The following is a 14,656-nucleotide window of genomic DNA, read 5'->3' on the forward strand; positions in this document are numbered from 1 at the left end:
GCCTTGGGGTCATAGGGCCTGCACACGGAATCCAGCCCCGTCACTTCTCGGAGTGTGATTTTAGGCAGACCACTTAACAGCTCCAAGGCTCAATTTCCTGATATATAAAGTGAGGAGGATAGTACCTTCCTCACCAGTAGAGGGGAGAATAAAATGAGAAAATGTGTGTAAAACTTCAGAGACCGTGTCTGGCATATACCAAGTGTGGCAGACTTTATTTTCCAAAGTGGTCACAGCAATAGCAGTATTTCCAGTCGCTTGTGCTCTTCCAGAACCTTGCCATTTCCACTTGAAGAGGTAAAGTCACCCCCGCCCTGGCCCCCTCCCACTAGAACCCCCACCAGGCAGGTCCTTGTAAATGCCTTGTTGAATAGACTCGGCAAAAGTGATGCTGCGTGACTTGTCATAAGAGGCAACATGTCTTCTGTCTGGCTCACTTTCTATATCTCAACATGTGCCTTTGACACCTTGAGCTACCACGTAAGAAGTCCAGCCATCCTGAAGCTGCCACGCTGCAGAGATCCCGTGAGTCCACAAAGACGGAGGTGCCCCAGGATGCCCTGCTGTTGTAGTCTTCATGCCTTTGAGCCAGCCCAGCTGAGCCGAGCAGTGATGAACCACTCCCACCAAGCCTGGCCCAAATTACAGAGTTTTGAGCAAAATAAATGGTTGTTCTATGTTGCTAAGTTTTGGGGTAATTGTTACGTGGTCATAGAAACTGAAACACCCAATGCCGTTATTGTCCCTTTCTAATAGTGTGTGTACTCTATGCAGCCTTCAGTTGTCTTTCTATAAAACAGCATTGATCAGATCACATTTCGGCTTAGATACACCTTTGTCAGCTCCCAACATGCTATTGCCACAGGGCAAAGGCTAGATTCTTTGGCACAGCAGCTCAGGGACCTAGAGGACCCCCCAGCCTCATCTCCACCTGCCCCTGCAGACCAGAGCTGCCACGTCCTGAGCAGGCCCTGCCTCTGTGCCTGCTGTTCCCTCTGCCCTCCAAGCTCAGCCCTGTCTCCCCTTCTCATTCATCCAATTCAACTCAAATGTCACCTGCTTTTCTAGTTCCCCACTCCATTAGACTAACAGAACAATCTGTACAATCCATGAGATTGACACTTACTATAGACGGTATTGTGGTCCCTTCTGGTCTTTTCACACAGACTATGAGCTTGAGGGGAGGAAGGTAGAGCATCTTATTTATCTTTGCACCCTTCATCTAACACTATAAGAGTATGTTGAACTGATGAGTGTGTGTGTGTTACATTTTAACATGTTTCTCAGTGTGAATTATTTACATCTTGAGTTATACGTGATACTATGTATAGTCTTCAATACTGAGAATCCTAAAGAACCAGCTCCTACATGTGTTCTCCACCAGACGGTGATGGGAGGTGTCTTTCCAACCACATATCCCAATGCAAAAGGGACCTGCATTTGCTGTCAACTGTTATCCCTGGGGAAATGTCCCCTTGTCTATTTTCATCTGCCATTCTCATCTCAGCCCTGCTGTAAGGTCATAGGGTTTGAGGCTGTCAAAGGAAGAGTCCCTATACATTTTCTGCTGTGATGTCACAATACTGGGCCCAACCCTCCTGGCTCTGCCACTGGGAGAAATCCCAACTCCTGAGTCGAGTACGATGCCTTTGTGAAATCTCTCGGCTCTTTAGATATACAAGTCAGACGTGAAGCTCTTCTTAGGTGACTTCTTCACTGATCCACACCATAGCCATCCCTTCTCCATTTACTGATCCCCAGGTTGGGAAGAGTGCAGGGCTCTGAAAAGGCTGGATGCCCACACAGCATTGGCACAGATGGCCCACTCTGCCCAAAAGGCCCTAAGAGGGCTGCAGGAGGGCCCGGCTCTAACCCAGCTCTGCTGGCATTTCACCATGACCTTGGGAAAGTGCCCTGGTTCTCTGTTCTCATTTCTCCCAGCTGTGTAGAAGGGAATCGTGATAGCCGTCCCTGGGCAGTGTTCATAGCATAAAAGACATTCTGAGGCTCTTGAGAAGAAAGGCGTTATGCACAGGGTGGGGATGTCACTAAGTAGAGATTTCACGTTTATAGGCACTCATCGAATGCCTAGTATTATTCTGCAGAAAACGTATGTGGGTGGTGGTGTTTTTGTTTGTTTGCTTGTTATCAGAAGCCCCACTGCAGTGGACTTTCATCTTCCCCATCAGTTGCACATGCCTGGAAAGCCGTGACATGTGCCCAAAGCTGAGTTAGAGGAGCAGTGATGTTACAGAGGGGAGACATGGGAAAGGGATTTTTTATTTATCAAGATATAAACTATTGACATCTAATTAAAAAAAATTTTTTTAAATGAATAAAGATACTTATGGTTACTGCCTCCAACTACCTCCGTTCCAGGTCTCCAGGGTGGTAGGGTCTTAATAGAGCTGTCCAGGGTTCCTGGTGTAAACGCCCCGACAAGGACGAGCAGGGAGCAAATTGTTTCCTGTACTTGTCTTGTGGCTTCCATTAGACTTAAACATGGAGGCTGCATGCTATAGTGGGAAAACCTTCACTTTTAGTCACCGAATCCTAGGCTCAAATGCGGCCCTGCCATTTACTTGGGTAATTTGCTTAACCTCTCTGAATCTCCCTGTCCTTGTTGTCCTGAGGGCCGAATGCGTGACCAATATAAAATTCTTGGCACACAGTAGGCAGTCAGTCACCTCAGTCTCCTCTCCCCTTCCTTCAGGGTAAATATCGCCAGAACAATCTCTCCCCCGTCTTCCCCCCAGGATCTGAAATGTAATGGGCACATAATTAATTTTCAGTAGTAAGTGAATCACGAACTGTGCTGTTTACAGGCTATCCTAAAGCTAATTTCACATTGGTGAAAATCTGATAGATGCTCTGCAAAATGAGAGTGCTGGGGACGAGGGAAGGATTGATGTCATCGACATCACTGAACAAAGTCAGACTGGGGCTAGCACTGAGATGAATTATGCCAGGAAAATGTGTTCTCTGGGCCAAAGGGTAAGACATTGGATGGAAAATCAGCCCCTCGGTGAGAGAGCTGACAGAGGTTTTCTGGATAGAATCAGGCCAGGCCAGGCCAGGCGGGGCCTGAGCCACCAGCTGGGGCCATGGCACTGTCAAGTCCTTGGGATCCAACGTCATCAGGACATTAATCACCAATTTGGGCTTGGACAGGCAAATGGAAACATGGTGACGCACTGGAGGAACACAGGGACAGCATTTGGCCAAGCTTGACATATATTACAAATTTTGGCCTTTTTCTTAGAAGAAAAACCAAACAGCTCCCCAGATTCACCAGGCTCTCAGCTCTTCCTTAGCTGCTGGGGAAATGCTGTGGGGAAGCTGGGTGGCAGCAAAGCATGGATTTCAATACGCTCCCCCTTTCCATATAAAGGAACACTATGCAGCCACAAACGATGATAAGATAGATCTATAGAGGCTGGTAGAGAAATCTGTCTATGCTCTACTGTTGCATGAAAAAAGCAAGTTGCATGAAATAGCGTGACCTTACTTTTAAAATTAATATTCATTCATACATATCTATATATTTATTTGGTTGTATATATCTATAGAGAAGTCTAGAAGGAAATCCTCCAAACTGTTAACAATGATTACTTATAGGGATTTAGAGGGAGTGGCTTACATTTTGTACACTTCTGTGTCATTTGATTGTTTATATAACAAATGTGCATTACTTGCCTAATAATTTTTTTTCTTGAGGAACATTGGCTCTGAGCTAACATGTGTGCCAGTCTTCCTCTATTTTGTACGTGGGTTGCTGCCACAGCATGGCTTGACGAGTGGTGTAGGTCTGCGCCAGGGATCCGAACCCACAAACCTCGGGCCGCCAAAGTGGAGTGCATGAACTTAACCACTACACCACCAGGCCAGCTCTGCATAATAATTTTTAAATAAAATTTTAGTTTAGTTTCCTCTTCCAGTTTCCCTGAAAACAGTCACTGAACATATGCAGTAAGAAGCTTGAGATAACTCATATTCAGCTCAAATTTTAATGAGCATGTACTCTGGATGCAAGGCGGGGTTCCTACTCCAGACAGATGAGCTGACAGATACTCAGGTACGTAGTTCACTGTAATAGGAGGCAGCCCGAGGCAAGGGCTGGATAGATGCTTTGATGCTCTGCGCTGTTGTTTGTGGAGGGCCTACTATGTATGGGCACATCACAATTCTTCTCTCAGTAACTCCTTAGGGTTGACTCATTCAGTCAACGAATACATGAGCACCATAATGTGTTAGGAAATGACTAGGTGCCTGAGTCACATTAGTGAAGAAATAGACACCATACCTGTTCCATGTGATCTTACAAGTGAGAAGTTTAGAGAAGTTAAGCAACTTTCTCAAGTGACTCAGTTAATAATAGAAAAGGAGCAGTTAATTTTGATACTGGTGATCAGGAACACCTCCCCGAGGGAAGTGACATTTGAACCTCACCTTAAAGAAGGAACAGGATCTGGACAGACAGGCAAGGGGGCACTCCAAGCCAAAGGACCTTGAAGGTAGGGGCCAAAATGGAAACACACAAAGCAGATCTGGGGCACAGTGATGGTTCCAGAGAGACTTGAGGGGAGGGGGGGAAGGGGAATTGGAGAGAAATCAGCCTGGGGAATGGGCTGAGGTCAGATTAGGCAGGGCATGAATGCGTATTAGCAGTTTGAACTTTATCCTGACGGCCACAGGAAGCTCATAATTCTGTTGTTGTTTCCCTCAAGGGAGTGATGGGATCAGACAAGCTTTAGAAAGCTTGAGGGGAAGAACAGTGTCACTACAAGTCTCTAGAGCCAGTCTGCCTGAGTTTGTTTCCCAGCCCTGCCACTCACAAGCTCTAGGATTCTAGGCAAGAGACTTAACTTCTCTGCCTTAGTTTCTCCATCAGTAAAATGGGAATATGATAATAGTGCCGGCCTCAGAGTGATTTTAAGAATTCAATGTCCTAATATAGGAGAGATTCACAGGAGTGTTGGGTGCACCATGGCAATAAATAAATGTCAGTTATTACTCTTGTTTCTCTGGTGTCTGTGTCAAGGATGGAGTGGGATGAGATGGGAGGCAGGAGGCCACTGAAATTGTCCCGGTGAGAGATGAAGTCTTGAACTAAGGCCGTGAGGATGGAGAGAATGAAAGCACGGAAACAACATGGGAAAGAATGGACAGGAACAGGTGACTGACTAGCCAAGGGGGAGGGGGAGGGAGGAGCCCAAGACGACCTGGGTTCCTAGCAGAGGTGATGAGAGGACGGGGCAGCCAGCAGAGCAGTGACTGCAGTAAGGAAGGCACCAGGTCTGGACCGGGCCATGTGAACTTCAGGTGACTGGGAAACTCACATATAGACATCCATCAGGTCCACTCAAAGATTTCATTTGAGTGAAAAACAAAGGCACTTCTGTTTTATGCTCAGCATCTCTGGACCATGAGTTCTGTAGTCTCAGGATGTGCCTGAGGAAAAACAGGAGCAGGACCCCAGCCTGAGCAGGCCCTAAAACAGCATCTGCCCTTGGGTCCCTTCCCCCGCCCCCCACTGCCCACCAGGTGTACCCTGTGTTAATAAACAGTCAAGCCGCTCTAAATTAAGTCTGAATCTTACAAATAGACCAGAGGCTTGATCTAGCCTGTCTGGCCTTCTGCTGGAAATACTACATTTCCAAAAAGAGCCTCAAAAATGTTCTTCCAATTAGCTATTTACCTACCAATTCTCTTTGGAACTCTTAAACACACAAAAAAAGCAAACAAACCATTCAAAATAAAAACTAACAAAAGTCAAAGGCCACAATACAGTACCTGGAGAGAAGAACGGGGACTTACCCATGAGCAGCCTGGGTTCCACGGGAAGCCCGAGCACACGCCGCGCTTCTCATGAGCCTGTTCCCTCGTCTGAAACTCAGGGGTGATGATGGATGATAACACCTCCCTCGGGGGTTGTTAAGGTGAAGTAATATTGCAAAGCCAACTCAATAAATGTTAGGTCCTCCCTCCTCTCAGTCAGAAGGGTGAAACCAACGGGGATGTAAAGTTATGCATTATTAGTTTCCAATAATAGGACTATGATTCACATTATTTTACTCTAAACTACCCAACAACATAGTCTGTGAGCCCCATATTCTCTGTATTCACATCAGGAATTTGAGAAGAGTCGCCCTTTGATAGAAATCCACACAGATGGAGAGGGCCTCCTTGGGGCTCCATAAGGGAAGAATTTTGAGGGAGACAGAGGGTCAAGAGAGGAGCTCGGCTCACCTGCACCTGGTATCAGACATCTGCATGCCAGAAACGGGGCAGGTAAAAGAGCCATCGGAGACACGTGGTCACGCTTGATAAAACAGCGACAGAAACAAGAAAACAACGTTTTTTAATGACAGAAAGCTCCTTTTATTTCATCTTCACAGAACTTGTTATTTATTTTTATTCTATTCTTTATTTATTTTTGCTGAGGAATATTGGCCCTAAGCTAACGTCTGTGCCAATCTTCCTCTTCTTTTTGTAGGTGGGTCGCTGCCACAGCATAGCCACCGACGAGTGGTGTAGGTCCACGCCCGGGAACCAAACCCCGGGCCGCTAAAGCAGAGTGCGCTGAACTTAACCACTAGGCCACGTGGCCGACCCCAGAACTTTTTATTTTTTAAGAAAGTAATTTCATAGAAGTATAATGAGGTACACTTGAAATTTATACAATGTTATAAACCAATGTTACCACAATAAAAAAAAAAGAAAGGAATTTCAGAGCTCCTGATTCGTTTCTCATTTGGGACCTAACTCCTGATGTAATGATCCTCGGCAATCTAAAAGGCATTGCTATTCCCAGTAGTTGGTGGAGGCCACAGGCCAGGATCTCAGCACAGAGGCCAGCATTCCTTCAGGGTACAACCCTGTGTGGTAACCCCTTTGGAACAACTACCTGGAACTGCTGGGGGTGAGGGTCTCTCCTGTGGTGCACAAGGGCCCAAGAGAAAGGCCAGAGTTCAGGGGTGCCTCGCATGAGCTGCAAGCACAGGGTCAGGGGAGGAGACAGCAGAGGTGGACACCAGCTTGGAAAGGTCCTCATCTGAGCCCTAAAGGTGAGAGTAGTCCTCCACCTCTCCTCCTGGAGGCTGGGGAGCTGAAAAGTTTGTCCTGTATGCTACATAAGTCACATCCACGTGCAGGCAGAGCACTGGGGGTCCCTGCAGAGAATTCCCTTGGATAGAAGGCAGGACAGGTAAGAACCCAAGCAGACAGGAGCTTGAGCCGTCCTGCCTCCCAGCGCCTACCCGCCCTTCACTGCAAGTGCACGGGCTCTGTGTCAGGCAGACCTGGGTCCCAGTCCCGCTCTGCCATCTTTTGCATGTTGCTTGCCCAAGGTTGTTTGAGCCTCAGTTTCCTTGTCTTTAAAGTGGGGATGACTAGGTGGTTGTGAGGACTGAAGGAGATAATGCATGTAAATCTCACTAGCCATTGCTGGGGGACTAAAGGTGTGTCCCTCACTGTCCCCAAACTCACATTTAAGAAGCTCTTCCCATGCTGGGGCCACGGGTGGGTGAGGAGAGAGGCTTCCACTGAAAGAGGCATGACCAGAGCATAAACAGAGGGATCTCCTCCTCCCCAACACATTGTCCCCAGGGTCACTGTCTCCTTGGGAGGGGCCTTCACTTGGGGACTCTCACAGGGTTTATTCTGTTCTCCTGCTTCAGTCACTGAGGCTCCTGGCCTGAATTTCACCAATTTACTATGTGACTCCATTCTATCAAAGCACCCCCCTTTTCTCTGTGGCCCCAAAACACTAATAAGGCAGCTATACCTCCCATGTCTATTACTGGGCACAGACACATCTCACTCCAGCCCAGACTCAGGGCCTAGGCTGCTTGGGTTAATTCCTGAGTGACAGTGGTCACTGGCAGGCTCTGAACCCAGAAACCCCCAAAAGAGGACACTCAGATGTGATCCAAGTGGCCACCGTCTCCCCAGGCCCAGCCTCCCTGTGTTTCCTCTTTCCTTATTTGTCTGGAGGAGCCAGGAGTAGGTGGACGGAAGGCTCCAGTCGTCTGGATGACTCATTTCCTCCTCAGAATCAAGAGCGTGTGTTGGTGTAAGAATGAGGCTCACAAGGGGGGCGCCGGATGCCCCTGGAAGCAAAACAGCAAGTGAGGGTGTCTCTGAGCAGTAAAATGAAATGAGATTCAACATTTATTAAGCACCCAGTATATATAAGTTCTTTGGGAAAGAAAAGAGCAAGCATGAGGGAAAGAGCCATTTCATCCATTTATTATATACAATATTAAGGCACAAGTTTAAGCAGCAAAGGAGAGGGAAATCTTTGGCTGACCAACAGTATCAATATTTGCTGTGGGGGACACGCTGTGTTCCTGGACACCCCCCCCAACTCTGTACACAGACCCACTGGCTGTGCAGCTCTGCACACCCCCTGCAATACAGACCAGCAAGACAAAGATGCCAAAAGGTACACCACAGTCCGCTGGAGAGCACACAGCACACTGCCACCAAGCACAGCGACACACACGCGGCAGGCGGAAAGAGCGGTGGCAGCAGGGCTGTCAAGTTTTGGCTGAGGTCGGTGCACGCGCCTGCCCTTGGTTTACAGAATTTCACACAGCTTCTGTCAGTGTCCCATTGAGGAGGGGGCTCCACTGTCCCTCCACAAAAGGGGAAAACACCTTAATTCAAAGAAAACCACTGTGGATAAAACTGCTTACATTCTGTTTTGTAATAAATACTTACAGGTGTCTACATGTGAACAGAATCCTAGGCAAAATCACATGTCAACACACTACTGGGCATCAAAACTTCAGGAGCTGATACAAGAAAATGCTGGCTATGTACTTCATTATATTGAGAACAGAATTTTAATTCTGTGAAGAAGCAAAGTTTCATGACAAAGAAACACCTCAGTCACAGCATAACGTGATGATAACATGCACTTAAGTATAACACGGTTTTACAGAACGCCTACTGGAGGTCTATGCTAATGAATATGTGCTGACATCTGTGTGTATGCAGAGATGTGAACACACACGAGGTATGGCAGGAGAAGCACTTTCTAAAAATGAATCTACTAGAAGTTACGGGTACTAATGACTACTATCCTCCTTTGAAGTGGTCACTTTGAGAGGCTCTAGAGGCCAAAGATTCATTCCAAGGAACATCTTAGGAACTTTATTTTTAAAAAAGCTAAAATGGTGTGACTTACCTTAATCACCCATCTTTATTTATCCAACTGAGTGAAGGACTTGGGCTTATTTCCAAACTTAAGTCCATCCTCCAAGGATGAAGATTTCTCATCTCTAAGCATAATCAGAGGAACGTGCCAGGCCCCCAAAGGCCATTCCAATAGAGGCGTTCACAAAATGTTTCTACTCAGGCAACAGTGCAGTAATCAGTATAGAGTCTCCCAAAGGGTCATCTTTTAAGGAGGGTGGGGTGAGATGAAACATTTGGATCGTCTGGATATTAAGAAAAGAAATTCAATACACAACCTTATAGTTACATATAGTCATACCTCCTATGTATGCACTGACATATACACATCTTTATATACCATTAAATTACTAAACGAGAAAAGGGTACACTACTTGAAAGGAAGAGAAAAAAATTGCTCTTTAGTTCCAGAAGAAATCCATTTACTGAAATGCTGACCTTCACATGCTCCCAGCTGATCAGCTTCTGGTAACTTCTTAATTACTCTGCCCATCTCCCCTGGAGCCACACATCAGAGGCAAACCCATTAAACAATCCTCACATTAAATGAAGACATTTGAAACACACTGATTAATTAGCAAGAAAAAAGAAAAGAAAACCAACATTTATAAAGCGTATGCCACGGCTGCCTCAGGTTTGGGGATGTGAAGAAGCCACCATGGGCTGGATACTCTCTGGCTACTTAAAGCTTTCACCGTTTAAGAAGGTTCGTGGGCTCTCAGTGACCATGGCCTGGTACTCCTTTGTTTAGGAGGAGAGCACGGTCATTCGGAGCACACAGAAACACACTCCACTGGCTCCAGTGCAGACACGGAGCAGGACTTTGGTTTTGGAAAACGCACCTCTCTGCTCAGCATAGCGCTCTGCAGTCTACGCGTGAGCTCCCTACCTTGAAAGCTTTTAAACCCCCAATCTATTCTTCACTGCCGCCTCGGCACCCAGCCTCACCGACGTCTGCGTTCACCTCGGCCTCTGGGACTCAGAAAGCTGCTGGGTAGGGAGAACTGCTCACTCCATCAGCACTCAGCACGAAGGCGCTTCAGCCACTGCATCCTGAGGATACAGGTGGCTGGGCGCAAACCCGGGAGAGAGCAAACAGGAGTGACGACCAGCTTCTCTACAGGGGGTGTTCCCACAGCCCTCTCCCTGAGCACCAGAACCACTGCATCCTCTGTTCCAAGTCCACTACTCATTTGGAGCAACTGTCTCGATATCCAACCCGAGCCCTGTGCAGCCAAATTCACACTGCTCCAAAGAACAAGCCCTGCAGGGCTGAAGAGAGGAGGCCCCCCGCTCTCTGTCCTCCACTCAAGGCCCGGGGTGGCATGCGGCAGCCCTGTCCCACATGCCTGCTTGGAACAGGCTGAATGCAGCACTGTCATTAGCTACCAACCTCTGGGAAGCAGAAGAAAAGCTAAGAGAAGAAAAGGCTCAGACAAGGCTCTGCACACACTCTGATATTTTTGCAAAATGTGTTTCCTGGCAGCTTAGCTCGATGGACCTGTTGATAGGAATAGCTCTTACATAGAGAACCATCTACTTAGTCAAAATGTCAGGTTAGAGACTGGAATCCAGCAACATCTCCTATGCCATATAATACCCTGTGCAGCACACCCAAACTGCCTGATGACACAGTCAACGGGGAAGCAGAATTACTCTGGCATGTTTCTTCACACAGAGCCAAAGCCTTGACCCTTCACCCTGAGACAGGATCCCCAAGTTCCACAGGCAGACACCCCGGGAAGTTCTGAAAAAGTCCAGGCCGCTGGACAACAGGGAAGCGCTTTTTAGATGTATTTTGTAACCTTGCTTATAACGGAACACAAGGATTTCCAACTATGCCTGGTGTTTATGGGCAATTCTAGGAGTTCTGGATTTTAGTCCTATTTCTTAGCTCCCGAGAGGTGCGGCAGCTGTGTGTGTGTGCATGTGTGCACACGCGTATATGTGTGTATGTGCACACGTGCCCACATCACAGACATGGCAGATGGTTATTATCCCCACGTCTGGGCAGTCCAGCCTGTGACTAAGGCACGGCTCGTCTCCCGAACACTTGGTGCAGATCCCAGCCTCTACCGGCTGCCAGGCTCTGGGAAGGGACTTAACCTCCCCACACCCAGCTTCCTCCTCTGTGAAATAAGAATAATAAACTTGCCCCTGCTCCCCAGGTGGTTTGAGGACTCATTCAAAGGTACTTGCCACAGTGCTTGCATCTAGTCAGCACTAACTTTCTGAAAATCAAACAAGGTATATTGTAAACTGCCCAGAGTGCAGGCAGAGCCGGGTGCTCAGTATTTGCCATCCTTTCTCCTATCTGCAAGCAAGGCTTCGAGAAAGCTATAAGGATAATAAGTATTGGGGGGCCCTGGCTCAGCACGAAATCTCCCATAAAAGAAAACTTTCTAAAGCTATAGATCTCTTCTTATGGAAGAGTCTCAGCAGGTTAGAATAAAAAATGATTGACAAAAGACCACAGCACAACTGAAAAATGGTGGTGTCTGTGTTTGCACTCAGACAGTTAACACGCCTGACAACTCAGGGGGACCAAGGAGAGCAAGTGGCCTCGTGCCTGAGCACACAGGCAAGGTGTGCTGGAGTATAAAGACAAGGATTGGGGGGACTGGGCTGCGGCTCTTGCTCTTACTTGCTTCTCAGGGAGACATCCCAAGTTTGGGATGGCCTAGACGTGGGCGGTGGGGGCTGGCAGAAGTGACTTGCCCTCCTATCTCTAGACACTTTCTTTCCTTCCTGGTCCATCCCCAACATTAATCAGGGGTCAAAATGTCCTTGAGAGAGTTAGTTGCCATCAACTGAACCTCATCAGCTGTGAAAAGCCATGAGACAGAGATGGGGGGCCCTCTGCCCCATCCCCACCCTCATCCATACACAATTTTTCCCCTGTGATGTGACGAGGCCTCCCTGCTCTCTCCACACCCCAGGGCACTAGGTGAGCCACTCTGGTTTACCAGGCTGCACAATACTCTGTGGGACTAAAGGAGGCAACGTGCATGAAGCGTAAGCCCAGCGCCCACTGCAGGCAGAGCTTGGGAAGAGTCAGTTCCTGCTTATTCTGCCATGCTGGATGGCTCGGAGGGCCCTCCGGCCAAAGCCATTGGTTTCCTCCCTCCCCTTTTCCAGCCTACACCTGTCATCCTTCTACCACCTCAATGTGGGGAGGCTATAACTTCTCCCAGGTTACACCCCAAAGACCAACCCCAAAATAAGCCTCCCAAGCAAAATGTCCCAAGAACGTTGTCTTCAGGGTTTCATTTAGGTTGGACTTGAAAAAGTCTCAGATCCAGGGCTTTTTTCCCTCTTCCCTTTAGTAAGCATAAGGAAAGGGACCTGGGAAAACACAGAACCAGCTGACCTGGAGGGAAGAAAATGTCAGGACCAGGCAAGAGCATGTGATGGCCTGATTGGCTTCTCTTCTTTTCTGACCCAGCACCTCCTAGATTTGTAAAGAAAGCCGATGTCTGCGGAGTCAGATGGGAAACATCACACACGGGCATAAGAGGCCCACTACCTCACTCACTCCTGGCTCTTTAACATGGTATTTCTGTCTTACGTTGACAACTTGCTGCAAACTGAAACCTCGAAAAACCTGATCACACTGTATATATACTGGCCTGTTAGGTTATAACACAAGTTCATGGTGGAGAAAAACTCATGTGTTAACACACATGCGCTGATACTCACAGAAATCCGTGTGCTCAACAACAGCGGCCAGAGGAGTGCGGGGGGTGGGGAGAGTGGTGACTATGCTCGTGAGCCACAAATACTAGAAAGTGGTACAAGCTGCTGGTGAGATTCTGGATGCGAGTAAGCCAAGTGCCACACATTTCCTGGAGGGCAGTCCTGAAAGTCTTACCCCAACAGAGCAACGGGGTGGAAATACCAAATTCTGTGCAAGAGAAAAGCCAGGGCCATGATCTTAATGCAAGATACCACAGTGGCCATGGATCTTCCGCCTCGTCTGTCAAGGCTTACCTAGTGCACAGTCAGAATGAGATTAACACTGCAGCCCAACCACTCCCAGGTGGAGGAAGCACCCAGGAAGCCAGGGTGTGGCTTTGTCCCACTGGTCACTATTAAACACAGCAGGAATGGTGGCAGTTCAGATACTGCTCTAACAAAGCCCAGGCCTAAGGAATTCTGCCATGTCTTATTAAAAAGTGGAAAAAAATGAAGGAAAAGAAGAGTAAAATGAAAGAGAATAAAGCAGAGACAGAGATGAACTCAGAGAAGTTAGGGAGGATGAGCACCAAGGCCATAACACTCCCATCGTGCTTAGAAAATACTGCTGAATCCAGAAAAGCTAAGAAGCCCCCACATCTCCTGAAAATCCAAACCAAGCAGGTAATTAGATGAAGACCTCCCTTTAAATTCCCCATCATCTCTGGACACTTCTTCTCACTGCCACACCCACACACATTCACAGGATGCCCCATGGATGGCACAGGTGATATTACATTATGTCAAGATGGGCTCGCTGAGATTTCTAGGAGGTTCTTCTTAAACAAAACAAGCTAAGAGGCAAGGAGAATGGGGTATTCCAAGGAAGATCCATGTTTAGGTTTATCTGTTTATAACCAGAGAATGGGTACACACAAACCCTCCCCAAGAGATACATTTTCTGTACAATACAAAAATTCAACTTCCTACTTCTGTTTCCAAACCTACATGCATCTTCTCTCTTCCACCATATGCAATAAAAGTCCATAGCATTCTCTTCATCTTCAGTCATGTAGGCCTCCTGTGTTTTCTTTTCTGAACATTTATAAAAAGTGTTCTTACTAATCTGAAATCCGTATCAGTTCAAATCATTTCTGATTTCCCATCCACAACCTTCTCGATCTTTCCTCTCCCTCTCTGCCACGTTCCTCGTTTGTCAATGTTCTGTTATGGAATTCAGCAGGGAGGCCAATGTTAGATGAGAACTTCCATCATCTCTCCGTCAGGAAACTCGGGCTTGTGGAGCAAGCTGCTGACACGGCCTTTGTGCTCGGGTGACTTCCCATGGCCAGGAGAGTTCTCTGCCAAACAGAAGGGACACATCAGCAGCCCATTCTTCAAGGAGGCACATGGGTCTTACCAGTTCTCTCTAAAGTGGAACCATTTCAAATACCACCACTCACCACCAGTGTATGTAGGGAAGGCCAGAGAATCCCGCCCACAGTGGAAAAAGATAAATGACTGGCCCTGGGATTCAGATACAAATAACAGAACCAGGATGGTGATGGGAGAGGATTAAGTGGGTGAAGATGGCATTGGGACTTTGTGGGGAACCCCTCACGCCCGCTCTCCCTCCACTCTATTCAAAACTACTGAGTTCGCACCAGGAGCTGGTACTTTTCGCGTGCTCCCTGCCTTCCCTGTAAAGCGTATCCCAAGAATTAAATCTCCCAAAAATGACAACGCTGTATTTACTTGTCTGTTCTGGAGAATGAAAATA

The 14,656-nt window shown here is 47.5% G+C and overlaps 1 protein-coding gene across 3 annotated transcripts in view; it reads right to left on the minus strand.

The window, feature by feature from the left end:
- Positions 1–8,234: 8,234 nt before the first annotated feature.
- Positions 8,235–14,656, minus strand: part of AMOTL1 (angiomotin like 1) — a 156,729-nt gene continuing 150,307 nt past the window's right edge. For all 3 annotated transcript variants that reach the window (XM_058545387.1, XM_058545385.1, XM_058545386.1), the window contains one exon: positions 8,235–14,237. In XM_058545387.1, coding sequence (XP_058401370.1) covers positions 14,131–14,237 — 107 coding nt within the window. In that variant the 3' untranslated portion in view covers positions 8,235–14,130. The remainder of the gene's footprint in view (positions 14,238–14,656) is intronic.

The sequence above is a fragment of the Diceros bicornis genome, chromosome 7 (genome assembly GCF_020826845.1).
Source record: "Diceros bicornis minor isolate mBicDic1 chromosome 7, mDicBic1.mat.cur, whole genome shotgun sequence".
NCBI classification, from domain to species: Eukaryota; Metazoa; Chordata; class Mammalia; order Perissodactyla; family Rhinocerotidae; genus Diceros; species Diceros bicornis.